The sequence below is a fragment of the Atractosteus spatula genome, chromosome 2 (assembly GCF_055471065.1).
Source record: "Atractosteus spatula isolate fAtrSpa1 chromosome 2, fAtrSpa1.hap1, whole genome shotgun sequence".
Taxonomy (NCBI): Eukaryota; Metazoa; Chordata; class Actinopteri; order Semionotiformes; family Lepisosteidae; genus Atractosteus; species Atractosteus spatula.
In genome coordinates this window covers 11,146,095-11,165,648 of record NC_142707.1, presented here as the reverse complement: position 1 = coordinate 11,165,648, position 19,554 = coordinate 11,146,095, and the positions used below count along the sequence as shown (strand labels likewise).

Here is a 19,554-nt window from a genome sequence, read left to right as displayed (position 1 = left end):
TTGTTTAATGGCACATACAATTTAAAATATTTAAAATTTCTAAAACTGAACTGGAACTCGTATATAGTTCTGAGCATGTAGAGTTGAAAATGGTATTTGACATTTGCTAGGGATACAGATTCTGAACAAAGAAGAGCTTTAGACTGTGAGATTGAGGAAATGGCTGAATACAGTACATACTGTAAAGTATTCACATTAGGAAAATAGCTGCTCAGGTGGCAAAATTCCTAGGTTATAACCCCATATTTATGCTGCTGTAAGTAAATTCAGGTTTAAATTCAGATTTACTTACAGTCTAAAACTGAGTGGCTGAGATCCAAACTTGAAGTGGTCGTCTCTGTGCATTGATGATAAATTTTGGATGGTGGTTTAAATTGTAAAGTTACTTTACGCATTTGCATATTTTTAATTCTTGCTACAGGTGTTAAATATGCATACTTAGTGGAATTAAATGTTAGTTGAAATACAGTCACATTGCTTTTTACCAGTGGAAGCTGTGACACTATTGCATCATCTTCTCTGTTGGTAATGTTTGCCTTGTTGTTTTGCTGTATTGGACTGTGCTGTAAAACAGATTTCCCCCAGAGGACAATAAAGCTTGAATTGAATTGAAATTGTAAAGGATGGACATCACCTTATACTTTGTTGTGTAACATCTAACATTTTTTCTTATATACTGTACATAGGGTTGCAGAGCTGTCAAGATGTGTCCTTTTGCTATGATCATGTAGCAATTGTGAAGTCTTCCTAGCAATGAATAAAGAGGTATACAACTGTAGAATTAGCCATTCTATACACACACTCATTGGCTGAAATATGTCAAGTTTTACACAAACCCATTATATTGATCTATATTGACTGATTCCTGTTGAGGTTGCATTAAAGGTGATGCCATGTGGAAATGAGGCAAACAATCCACTGGTTTCCATGAATTTTTAGTAAGATTGAGGTGTGGGAATTGTTTTTTAGCTAGGGAACATGATGAAAGTTTGACTCAGTCTCTTCAAGCTGATCATGCCTTCCTTGCAACTGAAAAGGTTTGTTCATCTTACTGAGGGGTATCGTAATATTTTGGCCAGTAAATGTATAAAGCACTGCTACATTCCTACTGCTCAGCAGCACTTAGTTTGTACAGCAGGACACTCTTCTGTCACAGATGATAGAGTGCATTGTGAAACTGAGATGTTGGAAGCCATACAAGATAAACAATTAGTTTAAGAAGCCGGAAAGAAATAGACAACAGGAGATTCTTGAGGCTGGTATGTAGCAGACAGACTGAACAGTAAAGGATGCTTACCACTCGGTTCTGTCATTTTGTCCAGCAGATGCTAATCTTCCCTACTTCATGTTTATGTTCTTGTGTCCTTTGCAACTGGGTGACTCATTATTCCAAATGCCAGGAATATTTCTCTTTGGGGTTTATTATGAAGGCAGTGGGAAAGCAGGCAGAGTCTGACCAGACCAGTCATAGATAAACGCTTAAGTTTTCTTTTTAAGTTTTGTTTTAAAGTCTGTCTCTTCTTCTTTTTTCCCTATGGAGCACTTTTAGCCTCACTACTTTTCTTCAGTTTTCCTCTGGTCAGTTTTATAAACAGGGTTTGATTTCCTTTTAAGACCATATACTGTAATATGGTACTCATTACAATGACGTTAGGGCGTTGTGCAAAGGTTCTATGTGTTGAGAAGCACACTGAGAATCTGATTGTAATAAAAGGAATTATATTAGTCAAAGTAGTTTACTGTTGTTGTGGCCACCACAGAAGTGCAGAGCTTTTGAATCTCCTTAACATGGATGAAAAGCACAATATATACAGTATATCATTAAGGCTATCACTACTATGGCCTTTTCTACTTGTCAAAGTGGTCATAGAACAGCCTGTTCCGTGGCGGCTCTCTCTCTGAGTGTGAAGGTTTGGGTTTTTGTTCATGTCCTCTGTGCAGCCAGGATGCAAACTTAATTTTGAAATCATTTAAAATTGAAATGGATTTTTTTTTTGGCTTGATCCCGAGACTTTAAAATGAAGTGCAGTGCCCACCTGTATTTTTTTTTCCTCCAAGCAACCTCTGGTGCGTCTGAAGGGTGGTGCAATCGTTGGCGAGGGGCGTGTGGAGGTCCTGAAGAATGGGGAGTGGGGCACCATCTGTGACGATAACTGGAACCTCCTTACTGCCACTGTGGTGTGTCGAGAGCTGGGGTTCGGGAGTGCCAAGGAGGCCCTGTCCGGTGCCAGGCTTGGGCAAGGTAAGTCAAATCAGGTTTCAGTCTTTGTCATCCCTCTTTTATTGTTTCTCTTTCAACATACTGTAGATCATATATTTTCACGTTTGCTAGGTTTTCTGTTGAACTTGTCTAAGGAAACACATATTGTGAAAAAATATATATTTTTAGAAGCCAGCAGGAAGGAGGCATATTTTTTTTGCCAGAACATTCTAATATTTAAAAAGAAATGTACTCATTTCTCTAAATTATTGTAATTACTTTAGTAATGAATAACTTAAAAATCCATTGTAAACCAAAGCTCCAGTTGTACGTTTGTTTTTGCCTGTGGTTTACAGTATATGACACAAACTGCAACAACAGTAGGTCTTAGCTACTTAGAAAGCTAATAAAAACAGTTATGTTCAGCATACGCCTTAAAATTATATTGTACATTATTTTATTAATAATGGCTTTCATCATTAACAATATCTTTGTATTGTTAACTACAATGATAAAATTAGACTGTGAACCAAAATTCTATGGCAAACTACTGTAGTATTCTTTTTTGGAGACATCTGATTCATGTGCTTTCTGCACTGAAGCTAATGCAACACGTTTTGTTCCTCACATCATTTCCTCATATTGGACTATGAGGAATATTTTCAGAAACCCAATACCAAAGTTCATAAAGTTAAAGGAACAAAGGGAACTCTTCATGTTCTGAATGTGTATTAAATTCACATGCAAATTATTTTTAATTTAAGTGTGCCTCAAAAGCAAAGGTTATTTCCACTCTAAAAAATAAAAAAGAAACAGGACAAAATGCAGTCTTTCAGCTGTGGAACCTGCTCTGGTTAAATAATTCCAATGGCCCCAGTCAACCTTGATGCCATCCAGTTTGTGTTTAGTGTTTTTGTGTTGAGTAAATCTGGGTTTGTCAACTTGTACAATCCTCACAGTCTGGCAGTAGTAACAGGTAGTCAAATGAAGCAAAGTGTTAAACTAATGTAAATGTACAGTATGTTAAGAACTATTCTATTTGTAATCACGGACCAGGTCCCTAGCATCTGTCCTTTTCTATTTTGCTTTATTCATGATTGTGGACTACATTGTACATAACTACTTTTTTACTTGACATAGTGATTCTGTTTATTTGTTAAGAAGATTTTCATGAGAACGTTAAGGAAGTTTCTGAACAATAGGACATTCTTGTTTGTGTGTTTGCTGGTAGTTGATCAATACAAGAGTCTCATGTATCCTTGAAGGTTTCCGAGTCAGTGAGCTTCAATAGCATATGTGGGCAATTTGCTCCAGACAGTTAAAGTGCTCTTTTAAACAGGATGTTCTTACTTTTTCTTCTAAATGCATTTGAGGGATCTTGTTATTTTCCCTGTTCTGTACTGCACTATTTAAAAAACAAAGTGAAGTGAATCAGTGAATTAGAAGTCACAATCAGTGCAATATTAAAAGCAATACAGTACAATTATAAACTAGGTCATTTAAAGCAAACTAAGTCCAGCCCAGAGTCATTCAGTATTATTGCAAAATTGCAGTGGTATGGTGGCTTCACCTCACTTCTTCTGACAAACACTATTTATGTTCAGAAACAGAAACATCTATATAGAGATCTATGCATTCTGCAGCTGTTAGGCCAACAATCAGTCACTTAGTGGATAAAAGTGAGCTAACTAGCTGAGGATCTGACCTTTGGCTTTGTTGAACGAAGAAAAAAAGACTTTGATCTGGCACCTCAGTGCCACAGATGCTAACATCTGCTGTCCAAATGCCACTCGGGGATTGAGAAATTCATTACATGTGTCAGAGAAAAGCAGCTAATGTTCAATGCCTGTGCATTGTGATTTATACATTTTCAGCATAACCTCTCTTGACTTGCAACACTCTTTGATACACTCTACACTATACTCTTTGATATGTTCATATGCATGTTTGCCTTTTTGTTGTTTCTGTGCACTGCCTAAAAGCTGAGTACAGAGAGTTTATTAATACATCTTTTTTCTACTGTGTACTTTCTAATTTTGCCTCCCATAGTGTAATTATATTTGACTTTTTGTTTCCTAAAATGTTAATTTTTTTTCATACATGTGGCATACATTGTCCCAAAGCTTGATATCACCAAATGTTGACTAATTTGTTATTAACACTTTGATTGACATCTATGTATATAGATAGCAGTGTGTGTATATAACAGCAGCTGTATGAACACTAGGTATGATTCCACTTGGAACACAAGCTTAAGTTTGGCATGGTCATGTAGGTATTTTAAATTAGAACCATTAAAGGCAAGTTAACTGAAGCTACATTTGAAATCTCACACAAAACAAATCCATTATTTAAGAGGTGGTTATTAGATTGCATGAAATAAGGACATCTTGTGTGGGATTTGAATTAAACATTATAAATTCTTTTTTCATATCCATGTAGAACTGTGTGCTGTAATTACACATGGGTAATTACATATACTATACAGTAGTGCAAGGTATACAGTATGTATGAGCATTTTCTGGACATTTCTCTGTGAAAAAAGTAGATATTAATATAGTCATGAGAAATAGCTAACAGATTTATAAAATAAATGTAAAATTTTAAGTGAGCTTTGAAGGAATTACATCTGTTAAACATGTGTATTTGAATCTTGAATAGAAATCGTAGTCTTCGCTCATGTGTTATGCTCTCTTGTTGTCAGCCCACACACAGAGGTCATACCCAAGAACAATCAGAAATTGCTGAACCCTCAGCTATGTCCCCAATTTTAAGATACCAGATCAAAGAACATTAAAATGGAATACAGTTTGTTTATTGTCAGACAGTTCTGGGTACTGCCTAGACAAAGCTTTTAGCTCTTGTGCACAAAATTCTCCCTCCTCCCTCCAAAATTCTTCTCCCTCCTGCCTAATTAAAATTTGTTCTTTACTGTTAAAATACAGTCTTGTATATAAGAATTATTTCACAACCGGGAGTTGATGTTAATGGAAGGAACAGATACTTATTGTCAGCTATATTGGCTTTTGTGTGTTTTACTAAATCTTTGTACTTTGAGTTTTTTCTTTCTTAATTTGATTTTAATTACTCAATCACATACCTCTCACCACAGACCCACTGCCACAAACCCATTGAAAAAATATCCTTTCATTTAAACATTTTTTATGAGCTTCATAGCATTAGCAAAAAACTGTTGGATATTCCAGTACGGGAGCAGACAGGGGAAAACATGCTAGCAGAGTTATGGAAAATCAGTCATTTGTCTCACTTTATTTTTTTCTGACAACAGGGAAAAAAGCGTTTTGTAACCAAATGCTCTGGGTTAATGCCAAGCAAGCAGTGTTCCTGTAACAACAAGAGCAGATGAAAAATCCCTGCAATCCTTATATAACCTGACTGAGTACGCTAGTCCTGAGTTAAGGATTTCCAGGAGAATAAATCATGAGATCATAGTGAGCTTGGATGGATCAAAGGAGAAGACTACGAGATTACCTTTCCTGTTATTGTGGTTTTTAGTTAGTTGTTGACTCTTTCAAGGGTTATTTTTTAGCTATGTTTCTAAAATGTAGCAGATTTGGATAAATCTTTACTTGAATGTTGCTGCATGATGGCTTTATAATCCTTTCATAACTGCTACACATGATGTCGTAATCACATGTATAATGTCTTATAGGGACATTCAAAAATGAAATAATGTGTGCATGAGGTTACATTAAAAAAAAAAAATATTTTAGCATCATTTCTAGCTCTTGGTATAAACTATGCTAAAATGAATGGCATAACGCTTCCTAGTACAGCGTTACTCATATTTCTTTGAGTGTAAGTGCCACTGTGTGTTTTTATATTGGCTGTCAGGTATGGGTCCTGTCCACATGAATGAGGTGGAGTGCTCAGGGTTTGAGAAGTCCATCACTGAGTGCTTCTTTAACAAAGACTCGCTGGGCTGCAGCCATGAAGAGGATGCTGGTGTGAGGTGTAATGTTCCTGCCATGGGTTTTGAGGGCCGGGTAAGTGGAGATCCCTGAAATTTCCTGAGAGATCCATGTGAAACTGCCACTTTATTTTCCTAAAGTTGTCCTATGAAAATAGTACATACAGTAAGTATAGTATTTAGCCTTTGCTTTTTTAACAAATAATAATAATATAAACATTATATCAAATTATTTACAGTAAGTTATATGTAGAACCATTCCTGCTACCACAGTCTAAGTTTTCAGTTTCACTAGTTTCATCAAGGAGAAGAAGAACAAACTGGGGAGATAAAATAAGATTAATAAAGCCAAGATGAATATTCAATTTAAAAAAAATGTTCTGTTCTTAAAATTGTAAAATATAATCAAATTTCATGATGCATTTTCATGGTCATGATTTGTCTTTGTAATTCAGAATATAGTAAAATAAAAACTACTGAAACTGATATGTATATAATTATATCATGTGAGTTGGAACCATGCAGGAATCTGAGAACACAATGTAGCTCTGATTTCATTGTATACAGGTATGTACATGTACTGTTTATACCTATGCATGTATGTGGATCAAGGATAATAAAAAATAAAATAGAAGTACACAAGCAAGACAAAACAACTTTTTACCTCCGCAAGCCTTTTGTCATCAAGTAAACTAAAATGTTAAGCCAAGTGGAATCAGAGCTGTGTATTTGACCACAATACACAAAGACAACTTAATTGGATCCTGAGCATTATTTGTTTATTGTTTAGACTTGTCCCACCATATTTGTAAGACAGAACTTCAAGCATACTGACTACTGCACATATGATTTGATTGTGTATATTTTAGTATATGGTACTACAGTACATAGTATTATATAATTTACTTCTATGGTATTGCATGTACAGTAAATGGCATTTTAATTCATCTTTATAAACAGCATGAGTTTATAAGGCTCAGGATCATGCTATCAATAATATGTGTCCATGACTCATTTTTTTTAACATGTATGGCTTTGGCTCACCACACAAGAGTATAATCTAGCCCTGCAGCAAGAACCTAATTACAGAAATCATTACATAGTCTATCCAGCTGCAGCTGTTCTTTCTATGGCATACTGAATAGGGATAGTACTACACTGCTGTCTACTACTCAGCAGATTTGGTTAGGTAATATTTGAGGCATCTACAATGGACAGACATAAATTCTTAAGCCTTTTTATTTTCTTAGTCATTATGTGCAGGATTTCCTTGATTTATTACAACCGAGAAAGCCACAAAACATTTGTTTATTTTCAAAAGCAAGAATACAGTGTGCTTTTTCATTCTTCATGGGTAGAAAAAAAACCATATTGGTTCTTATGCTGCAATAACTATTGTAAGTTTTGTGAAGACACTATGACAGTATTTTTCAGTATTGGTGCACCAAGCTGTTTGAAGTTCCAAGTGATTCATTGCAGAGAAACGTGTGAAAGCAGGTCATGGCAACATATGTAAAAAGAAAAATATTGTGTTTGCACATGGTCTTTTCCTGTTATTCCAAAACCTCGCTAGCATCAGATCATTGATGATTTTCATATGGGTTTTATTGGTTTAAGGTCTGAAACACTGTCTTGTGTGCAGTTGTTCAGAACAAAAATAGATCTGAAATGCTTATAGTGTAATGATTCTAATGATACAAATGGGAACATTTAATGGACATGATTCCCAACATTGTATGCATTTATTTTCCATGCTTAAATTGTCTCCTATGGAATTTACAGCTTCAAACTTTCTAAATTACAATGGTACAAGGCAAACCCCACTTTTGAAACTCCACTTGCAAACATTTTACCTGATGGCAGTTTTTTGTTCATCAGAACAAACCTGGTCAAACCTGCAGTCAAATTGAGGGTTTTGGAATTTTCACCTGGGCCGAGGGCCGTCTAACCAAAAAGCATGAACATGATGCATTGTGCCATTGCGGGTGGTTTTCAAGGGACCTTCCTCTTGCTGTGTTTGGTCAGCTGCGCCTGAGCGGTGGCCGGAACCCTTTTGAAGGCCGTGTGGAGGTCCTGGCAGAGAGGAACGGCTCTCTGGTGTGGGGCACTGTGTGCAGCGATGGATGGGGCACTATGGAGGCCATGGTGGTGTGTCGTCAGCTGGGACTAGGCTTTGCCAACCACGCCTTTCAGGTAATCCTCTTCAGTGCCAGGGTGCACAAGTTCCAACCTACCCATCATAGTGCTACATTAGACTATATTAGTGGTGACTTCTTGCATCTACCTACTGTAATTCAAACTCACTACTGGCATCACATCCTGGGTTTGGGTACATTGAGATTAAATTTTAAGCCAGGTCTAACCACCCTAGCACAGGTCAGAGATATCTGTGCTGTGCTGTCATTGTGTGATGGAAGAGTTGGAGAGAGAGGAGCATTTCCCCTTATCCACTTTTAAACATACTGCAATAAAACATCATTTTTACCATTCCTGAGCCATGACTTAGTTTGCCCTCCTGTCCGAAATAAACATATTGATCTTGCTATACAATAATATATCATGTTCCTTATACTTATGTAGTGCATTTCTGGACACTCCACTCAAGGTGCTTTACAGGTAATGGGGAAACCCCTCCTCCACTACCAATGTGCAGCACCCACCTGGATACTAGGTGTCTTTAAACCCTGCAGCAACCCAGTGTTCAAGTATCGGAGTTGCCTAACCTTGGGCTAAACACTCTGAACTGGAGTCAGTCAGCTCAGACTCTTAATGACGGAGAAGGTGAGGAGGTCGAGTTTCTTCAAGAAGGACAAAGAGAGGTAGTAATTTGTAATAGAAAGAGGATGGTATATTATGGCTTACTTTACAGCGGTTATGCAACTGAAAGGAACATTTGCCAAAACCACAATGAAGTTTCACATAAATAATTCAAGCTGCTAATATACGAGTTGAAACATTTCTCCTTTAATTTTGGAACATGGTGAAATTGTTTTAGAACATACAATGGTGAGAAAGGTTACAAAGCGGAGCACTTTCCAGCTCTTCTTTTACATTTGGTTGCTATTAGCCATTTCTTTCTTGCAAAAGTGCCTTAAACTTAGCATGTCAGAAAACACTTGAGAAATATGACTCTTTGTTCTGCAAAAAAAAGAACTAACAGCAGTAACTGAACTGAAGTTATTCTAACAGATGGTGTACAACTATATATTTGAGCATTACTTCCTTGACATTTTATGTAAGCAAGATATTTTTTAACTTAAGTGCTCCAGCAGACATGGGAATGAAATGGAAAATTTGACTAGGAACTTTACTTTCCCCACCTTCTCTCATGTCAAACATACACGAAATCCAGCAACAAGCACATGGAAACAAAGGCCATTCCTTCTGACTTCCTGACACACTACAGAGGCTGTAACTGCCAGCAAATGGAGAATGGCTAGGCTCCACAAAAACAAACTTTACACAAGGAAAACATGGTCAAATGTACTCTCCGTGTGGAGATAGTACTGCACTTTGAAATACATTATTGCCAATTCAGGTACAACTGAAACTAAGAACAATGAAATGAGAATCCACTCAATGGATGTGTTTTTAACAAAGAGAATGTATGGCCTGGTATTTGGAGCATGAGGCTCTTTTGTTTTTTAATCTTCTTCTCTGAGGTTCAGCGATCCCTAGCTGGAGATTTTTAGCTTTAGGATTTAGCTTGATTAAAACCTTGATTGTGTATAATTTAAAATGTTGGATAGGATTAGAAATAAGTATAGTAACAAGTAGTTTCAGTGTTTCCATGAACAGGTTCCTGAATCCATGCCGAATAAAGGATGCTTGTTATTGGAGTGTTTGATATAATCTACTGTAATCCCCACACGTCTGAGCACCCTTAGCAGAACAACAGTGTACCTCACACTTTGAGAATAAACTAAACAGATCTACGGTATATTTGATGAGATTGTTGCAACCATACACCTCTGTAATACAATGGAGTTTCTGCATGTAAATTAGAAACCAACAGTTTAATTAAGGATTATATCAGATTTAGGCTTTGTTAAGTAAAGCCTTAAGTAATTAGGCTGAACAAAGATGACAATATGGTACTGTATGTACTATGTATGTAGTATGTTTAGAATATTACAGACTCGATTACTGTATATAGACCATTTCAAAATGGAGTGTATTCAGAAGGGCAAAGTACTGCTACTATTAACAAGAACAAGAACAAAAAAGTTTAAATGTGTTAGTCTGAAGATTTCCAAGAGCTTCTTTCTCAGTTTTCTGTCAGTTTGTAATAAAGTATGATAAGTTGAAAGCATAGGTAAATTAAAAAGATGGTAAAGCAATATTGCAGAATTAGTATTCAACACACAAAAGCAGGCTAGCCTCTACTTGCTACTGAAAGTCCTCTGCTTCAAAATAACCGATTTTGAAAAAAGACACTATTAATCAAGAATTGTGCTTACAAGTAAATAACAAGAGCATTTAATTTGAACAAATCCTGCCCAAATCGTATTTAGCTAAATTATTAAGGATGTTTGGGTTCATGACTTCACAACACGAACACAGCACTTTGTCCCAAATTGGTAAAAGCTGGTGTAGAAAAAATGGGTTTGATTAAACTAAAAAAACACAAAATTGCACAACCCTTAACAATAATAAAGTAGTTCTAAATAACAATAAGGAATAGAAGAATTAATGTACCACCATCTGGCGGACAACAATTGCAGGCTTGCCTCAAACTTGATTCAGTTCAGATTGAATATAAAAATAAAAGAGTACAGAATACTTTTAATTTTACGATACTTTTAAGTTAGCCGCTGCATTGCGTCCCTTGGCATCATTGTATCTGTCCTAACTAAATATGATTTACATGAAGGTTGACACTGCTTGGATACATTGTGTGTGGGGGTCAGGTTTGAAGTGCTGCTCCAGAGGGTGGTACAACTTTGAGGGGACTGGGGTGTTGTTTTGTCTTGTTTTCAAAAAACGTTAAAGTTGAGAAAAAAATATTTATATTTCTGCTGTTGCCTTACATTATAATGCTAACTACTTTTATGTGCTAAGAGTTTCAACTTCTTTTGCTCTGGGAAAGAATAATTCCAAACACCCCCCAAAAAACTAAACAGTGATGTCATTGTTATTGGATGTCTTTGTAATTCAGAGACTCACTTCCCACTCAATGACAATGGCAGAAATCAGGGATAGGTAGTTTATTGTGTGAACTGGGTTCTATTAAAGTGATTCATGTGTCTTTTTCTGTGTGCTTCTAACATTTGAAGGTTTGTCCAGTTTATTTTCCCAGTTTGTCTGGTGTTGACACAAGCTCTTGTCACAACAACCCTCTCAAATATCTTATTATTTAGGAAACGTGGTACTGGCCAGGGGAGGTCAGTGCGGATGATGTGGTGATGAGTGGGGTGAAGTGCTCGGGGACAGAGATGTCCCTCTCTCATTGCCTTCACGATGGACAAAACCTCAACTGTCCCAAAGGAGGGGCCCGCTTCGCTGCTGGAGTCTCGTGTTCGGAGAGTAAGTCCTCCTGCCATGGCTTCACCCTTGACCTTCCCACAGTGTGCACACTTAGCCACTTGTCATTGAAGGACATCCTGCCAATGTACACTGTGCTCCTAAATCCTGTCCAAAGTTGTGAGAAGGTCTGTCCCATGCTCACTGAAGACTGTAATGAAATAGCAGACCAGGTCTTTGCCTCAATATTCTTTGTTGAGAAAACCAAGGCAGATATGCAGTAAGTAAGCTCATATAAGACATGATTTTTGGTGGACCTGTATTGTACCAAAATGTATTGTTGACGGCAACAGCAGATCTGGCCAATGTGTCTTTTCAGACATGCTCAAGGGATTACAGGCATTGAGTAAAAATAAACATCAACAGGAAGTACAATGCAGGTTGCAAGAAACTGCTAAACATCTAATACTGTTGGCTGAGTGGTCCCATGTTCCTATGGACATTTGTGAAAATGTATACTGAACTGATGTAGTCAAAGCGGAACATGGACAAAATTAGGAATATTCTCTAATTTTGTGGTAGCAGAATATACAGCATATAATTATGTCTCAAGAGCTAAAACCATCAACGACATCTCGTGCTATGGTTTGCTTTTGCCCAAGTGAACAGTTTTTTGCTTACTGTGACATTTTCCATTTAACTGATGTCACTCGGGGGGTCATATCCATAATTGTACAGTAGTTCTCAAAACCGACATACAATACAGTATTTTCTCATGCCTGCTCCAGGCGCCTCAGCCAGGCGCCTCTAGAGGAATTTTCACTCAAGAGGGTTTTCTGTTGTTCCCTCCCAGCTGCCCCTGACCTGGTGCTGAACCCCCAAGCAGTGGAACAGACCACCTACCTGGAAGACAGGCCCATGTTCATGCTGCAGTGTGCCCATGAGGAGAACTGCCTGGCCAGCTCTGCCAACAACGCACCCGCTAACGCCTACCGACGCCTGCTGCGCTTCTCCTCACAGATCCATAACAACGGCCAATCGGACTTCCGTCCCAAGGCTGGGCGCCACTCCTGGATCTGGCACGACTGCCATCGGCAAGTACCCGCCCTCAATGTACATGAGGTCTTCTTTTTTTCCCTGGAATAACCATTAGACCCCACAATCCCTGGGGCATTTTGAGACAGGACAGGTTGGCACCAAAGAAATGAACAAAAATGCAATGTTTAAGTCGTTTAGAAATGAATCCTTATTCTTTGTCAGGATTGTAATACAGTAGACTATTGGGGAACATTTTGCAGTTTCCCACATTTTTGCATTTGCTGTTCAACTTCTACTAATTAATGGAAGATGATCATTTTATATGGGAGCCCTAATTTCATCAGGCTCTCAAATCAAACATTTGTCCAGTCTGATTGGCAAATTAAAATGCTGTCAATATTAGTGTATATATAAATGAGGATAACAATTTACTTAACAGTTTAACTTGTTGTACACATGTGATCGATACAGTAAATGTCACATAAGTATTGTAAAATCCCCTCAAAGGTGCATCTGCTAAGCAAATAGAAACACTAAAAATAGCATAAGAACATTTAGTCCTCAAAATTAAAGAAAGAAAAACTTTATGAAATTAATTCCGTGATGCATTACAAAATGATGTGTATTAGGCTCTACAATGCTGATCATGTCTAATTTCATTTTAAGTTCAATATAAATGTATAGTTAATTGGAGAACATTTTGATCAACTTACACTTTAATTAGTTTCACCTTTAAGGCAACCTGTTCCATCTGTAAGTGACCCAGAGGTTCTAGGAATGTGCTCTCTTTTATTCTCTAATACATTTTAACCAGTTACTGACTTATATTATTGACAATATGATACTGAGCCACTAATTGGAAGGCACCTCTATTACCTGAAAGCATCTGGGACTCTAGGACTAGGGCAGGTGAGGATTGCTGTACTCTAGGTTTCAGAACCACAGGTTTTTAATCAGACTGGATCGGGTGATAAAACAAAGGATAGGATGCAACATCAAGAGAATTGGTATTAGGTCTAGAAGTCTAACAATGATTCTAAACATAGTTCAGCTATCAACTCCACTTCTTTATTTGTATTTTTTACTGTATGTTTCATTTATGAGACTCATTTTGAAGTTAATATGCACATATCACACATGATTATCATGTTTAATTAAGCAATGCAAATACTGGGAAATCTATCTGGAATATAATCAGACTTATTCTTAGATACAGATTTCACTATCAAGGATATTGGCTTTTTTATACACCATTCTGCTCTTTAATTATATAAGTGTGCACGTATATTTTCATACATGTATTTGAGGTTGTGACACAGGCTCTGTTTGATGGTCAGGTGTGAGTTTTTAGGTACTGGCAATCATATTCAGATTTAAAGCTTGAGAGACAGATTCGATGCTTCCATCTAATGTGTTTTTTTTTCTCTAGAGTGAAATATAACTCAGTTTTGTTTTGTGCCTTGTGGGATTAAGTAGAAAACTTAAGTATCATTTAGCATAAAAGTTTATTTTTGATGGTGAATCTTTTAACTATTTCCATATATTTTATGGAGCTTTATATATTTTATGGAGCTTTGCTTATGATTTTGACGTATCCTAACATTGTTACTGTAGGTGCTAATGGTGCCACAAAAAGGAGCCATGTAGAAACACTATGTCTGAATTTCCTGAATTAAAAAAGTACATTACCTGAAAGAACATAAAGTGATTCAATATACAGTATAGTGTGATGTTGTATAGCCCAGAACACTGTGTGGAAGTGTGGGGTTTCATCATCCAGGAAGTGGCTAATTCATTTACATGATCTAGTTCTCCAGTTCTACCACATTAATAGACTTACTAACAGAAAAGAGATGTTTGCCATTGTGACATAATAACTTCTTTTATAGAGCATGTTTAGAGGCTGGGGTCTGGCTAGGGTGAAAACGGGGAGGAGGTGGGGGCAGAGCAGAGGAAACAAAGTGTAAACTGAGAGGATTTGGCTACAGTGTGATATTTCTGAGCCAGAACAGCCAAAGGAATATTCACATTCATTTGGAAAACAGTCCCAGTATTGCTTGTGACAGCATTGTTTAATGTCTGATGGAAAAATACATTATGCTTGTGCTAAATAATGGAGTAAAGGGTTGGAGTGGCCATGGAGACACACAAAGCAAGCATTGATTGCCGACCTATGGAAAGGGGAAGTAATTATGGAAACTCAATTTTTACAACTTTATACACAAAAGAAAAAATTAAAATCCAGTGCTGAAAGTAATATTTTAAGTGCAGTGCTCACATTCCATCTGATTTTCAAACTTGAAAGTCCAATGTACCGACATTGAAACTCTTGATTTGCAATGATGCCATAGAATTGTGTTCATGAAGCTGCTGTCTAAAGGTTGCTCTAACCTACTAAATTCCCATACAGTGACTATATTTTGTCATTTGTTCAGCTGTTGCAAATCCTTAACTGAATAGTTTTTCTGATCTAGTATTTCTAAGCTCTTAGACCATGGCCGTCCGTGACCTAGATGGTCTATTACAATTTAATAAATATAACTCACTTTATCAAAGCTAAATAAATTGTTACGCTCCCTTTTGACTTTCTAGCCAACACTTGTAATCCATAGAGCAAAATTATTTTTAAAGCAGAGAAAAAATGATTTAAAACTGAAATCTGTGTATTTTATGCTACATCATTAATAGTAATTGCTGCATCATTAATAACTAGTTACAAATTAGAGGAGACTTACTGAAAACAATTACTCATTCAACAAATGTTATTTTGTTGTAAGTCAAGAGAAAAACATATGACTTATTGTAGTTACAATGACGGCACAAGTAGCACAGAGATCAGAAAACTGTCTCATGGTTGTCCAGGTTCTAGATATAAATGGGACAGAATTCTACAAGACATCTTCTATCTATAATCTGAAGCAAAGCACACATCTCAGATTTATAGAATCTATTGTTTCCAATGGTGGCCACAGCTATGAGAGGGTAACTTTCACAGTAGACCTCCAGTTAATCGATCCAGTTGAAGGCCCATCTTAACCAGCATAATAAAATTGTGTAATTTTTAAATGTCACTTCACCTACTACATTTCTTTGTGAGTTTGTTGCAGTTGTAACTGGAAAATATTTTGATACTGAGTATACAAAATAAAATACAAGGTTTTAAATAAGTAATTAGTAACTGATATAAAAGCAATACAACACAAGGTACTGAAAATCACTGTGTTAAATCATACTATCAGATCAGGTGGATCAATGGAGCTAATAACTGGATAATAATTTCAAGAGTGAAGAGTGAAGGGAAGGAAAAACTAAATGGCCAATAGAAGAAGAGGAAGAGGGGCTACAAGAAACAACTGCAGTCAATTACTTATAGCTGCAAAGATAGCTGGGCTAACCCCATATGTACATATTGTATATGAAGACTATGTTCCCTTTGAAATCTTGAACCTATGATATTTGTCCTAAAAAAGTGGCTGGGAAGTTGCAGACTTGGAATCTTTAATAAAAATGCCTGGGTACATGCAGGGGCCTACCTTAAGTGCTTCTTCTTATTCTTTTGGTTTCATCTAATTAAAGAACACATTATATCTCCTTCTCAGGCATTACCACAGCATGGAAGTCTTCACACACTATGATCTACTTAGCCTTAATGGCACTAAAGTCGCTGAAGGACATAAAGCCAGCTTCTGTCTGGAGGACTCCGAGTGCGAGGAAGGTGAGAACCTTCTCTAACTTACCTCACTGAAACATTAATATTCAGTCATAGTACAGGTCGCTGCATAAAATCTTATCTGAGACTTCAAACCATCTTGACAAAGCATTTTGAAACCACCTCCTAAAGAAGCAAAACTACTTGCCATTTGCAATTCCTGTTTGGTCGATGCATGTTCCTTATTTTATGTCACTGGTTGGCTCTTAAAAATGAATCCACATGAAACATGGAACTATTTTTTCTTTAATTATTTTACATAATAACATTAAAGATTTTTATAATTCCCTCTCCCCTTTTCTTTCCCCTTGTGTTTGAAAGGGATTCATAAACGGTATGAGTGTGCTAATTTTGGCGAACAAGGAATTACAGTGGGCTGCTGGGACACCTACAGGCATGATATTGACTGTCAGTGGGTAGATATCACAGACGTCAAGCCCGGAGATTACATTTTCCAGGTGAGATTATGCTGCTTCATTCCACCATGATATCTGTAGTGTTATAAACTATGCCTTTCCTTTTCAACCGGTGGTGACAATGTGAAAAAATAGTATATTTGAAATTTAAATTATTTGTTATCGGGTTACTTGACCACATCTTTTTTGTATACAAATGGAATTAGAAAATAAATGACCTCACATTATATGAACTGATTGTTCAAATAGCCTTAGTGATTATTCCCAAGAACTTGAAATGAACCAGGGAGATACTTGCCTGTGATCTTGATTGGCGGGTCTCAAACTTGTGAAATGTTACTGTATAAGTACAACCTCAGACATGGTCCCTCATACCACAGCACCTCTTTCAGCAATATTATGGCTTTTGGAATTTTGTTCATGTGCGCCATCTGCTGTAAAAAACTTTTAAAGATTCAACACTAGGTTGTTTTTACACAATGATACATTATCATTTGAAGAGTTTTAAAAATCTTACCATCAGTAAAATAACTGGATCCATTTATGATATTTTACTTGTATTGTCTTTCAGTGTATTGAGATATTGTAGCAATATTGGTCTTTGTAAAGTAAAATTAATAAAATAGTGACTTGATTTTTTTCCATTAGGTTGTAATTAATCCCAATTATGAAGTGGCTGAATCCGATTTCACCAACAACATCATGAAATGCCGATGTCGGTACGATGGACACAGAATATGGATGTACAGCTGTCATATAGGTAAGAGTTTAGACACTAAAAAAAACTCAATTTTTCTTTGGGTTATATTTCTTCCTATTTTTATATTATTATATTAAATATAATATAAATTATTATATTTTAATAATTTTTTGTTTACCAAGCTGTATAATGTACAGGAAAAAAAATCAATATCTGGATTATGTGGATTGGTGATGTGGGAGTAAATAGAAATCGCAACAGATTTTTGTACAGTACTTGCAATATAAAATTATCATGACTTGCAGTCTTATTACATATTATATCCGATAAATGGTAGCTGGGCTCAGAATTTGACTTCACTCCTCCGGCACAAAACAGCAGCACCAAACTCAAATTGGTTTCTGTATTGTACTTTTCTTAAATATGGACCAAACTTATGTCCTACAATAAGAGGAGCAGAGATAGGGATGAAATCCAGTGTTAAAAAAAAGAGATTTTGTAGAAATGGTGTTTATTAGAGGTTCGGGAGGAGGTAAAATCTTAACGTTGCCTTCTGCACTCTGATGTATAAATGCTCCCTCACTGCACAAAACTCTACATGCATGTTTTCTAGCTCCTCAACTTTACCATTGCAGCATTTTCTCCCTAGTTCTCATTCTACAGTCTCAAAGTTAACAGCTCTGATGGCTTCCACTGCCTTTTGCAAGAGATTATTAAATCATGAGTGGATTAATGTATTTTTAGGATTAGTACGTAAGTGGTTTTGAAGCATGCAGTGGCTATTTTGACAATTTTAGAAGTCACTTTAGCATGCACAATGTAAAAATGACTGGAAAGACTGCATCAGGTTATCTGCATTTCAAACCCTTGTGCTTTGAAAGGTAAGAATAATTTGCCTGAGTGAAAAGCTAATTAAAGAGCTTGTATCAGCGCACAGACATTCAGGAATTGGTTTAACAACTGTTTCGTGCACAAAGTGGAACACTACTTTAGTTAAAAGAATTTGGTCTTCATACTGTAGTTCTGTTAATCCTAATTAATTTAAATGTATATAAATATATAAAGTTATATATTTTTCTTTCCAGATTTTTGATGGGCAAAAAACAATTGTTTAATACTAACAAGTATGTTAAATATTTTTGTATGTGGAAAACATGTAACACCCTATTCATTTGTTAAAAAAATACTATGGCATAGAAGAAAGTACTAATACATTTTTCTAAATTAAGGAACCAAACCCTATTTTTTCCATAAGGTCTTATATTTGCATACTGTGGATCCACCCTTAGAGGGGCTGTCAAGAAAGGAACCCCCCATGATAAAAGTTCCTGTTGTTCAATATATGCTCTTGTTCTGCATTATTGCTGTTGAAACAGTCAGGTATTCATTAGAAGAAAAGAAGTTCTCAGTATTATTTGGAATTGTCAATCCAATTATGTGTGACAAATTATTTTCATAAGACACTACAATTGTAAAAAGCCTCAGTCCTGGAATAGTGTTTTTTTCCAGAAGGATAATTAAAACAACAACAATAGCTGTTTTTTTTGTCCTTTTTGTGTCAAAGCCAAATTCACACAAAAGATTTCAGCTAAGGTTATAACTTTAAAAGGCAAAAATGTCTCTCAAGAAAACTAGACAGGTAAAACTTTTTAGTCACCCTTTTTCCAAAGAACACATCTGACCAACACTTTAAAGATAAAAATGTAATCTGAACATTGAAAAAGTAATAGACATTACTCTTCCCAACTCTTTAAAGGTTTTATAAAGTACACAGGTACTTTATAGCTTACAATGAAAATAATAAACTGTACATGAGTAATGTATCATACATTGGAGTTGGGGTTCATAGTTGCAAGCTGAGTTGTGAAAAATATACAGTTGACTTCCAAAATTGTGTTGGTAAAAATAATTAGTGATTCTGTGATTCATGTAGTGATATCTGTGATTTTAATCTAGTGATTTATAGAAGAAAAGTGAGTCATAACATTATTGTGGAGTTTGGTATGTCAAGGGTGCTTTTGAAGATGACATCAGAGAAAATCAAGAATAGATGAAACTTCTTCATTAGGCTACTTTCAAAATATTTGGTTATCCGTC

The 19,554-nt window shown here is 36.2% G+C and overlaps 1 protein-coding gene across 2 annotated transcripts in view; it reads left to right on the top strand.

Annotated features, from left to right (window-relative positions):
• The window catches only part of loxl2a (lysyl oxidase-like 2a), a 66,948-nt gene that overhangs the window by 44,757 nt on the left and 2,637 nt on the right, over positions 1-19,554 (top strand). For both annotated transcript variants that reach the window (XM_088930636.1, XM_088930628.1), the window contains 8 exons: positions 2,059-2,242; positions 6,056-6,207; positions 8,157-8,324; positions 11,492-11,657; positions 12,448-12,688; positions 16,232-16,347; positions 16,663-16,799; positions 17,406-17,517. In XM_088930636.1, coding sequence (XP_088786762.1) covers positions 2,059-2,242; positions 6,056-6,207; positions 8,157-8,324; positions 11,492-11,657; positions 12,448-12,688; positions 16,232-16,347; positions 16,663-16,799; positions 17,406-17,517 — 1,276 coding nt within the window. The remainder of the gene's footprint in view (positions 1-2,058; positions 2,243-6,055; positions 6,208-8,156; positions 8,325-11,491; positions 11,658-12,447; positions 12,689-16,231; positions 16,348-16,662; positions 16,800-17,405; positions 17,518-19,554) is intronic.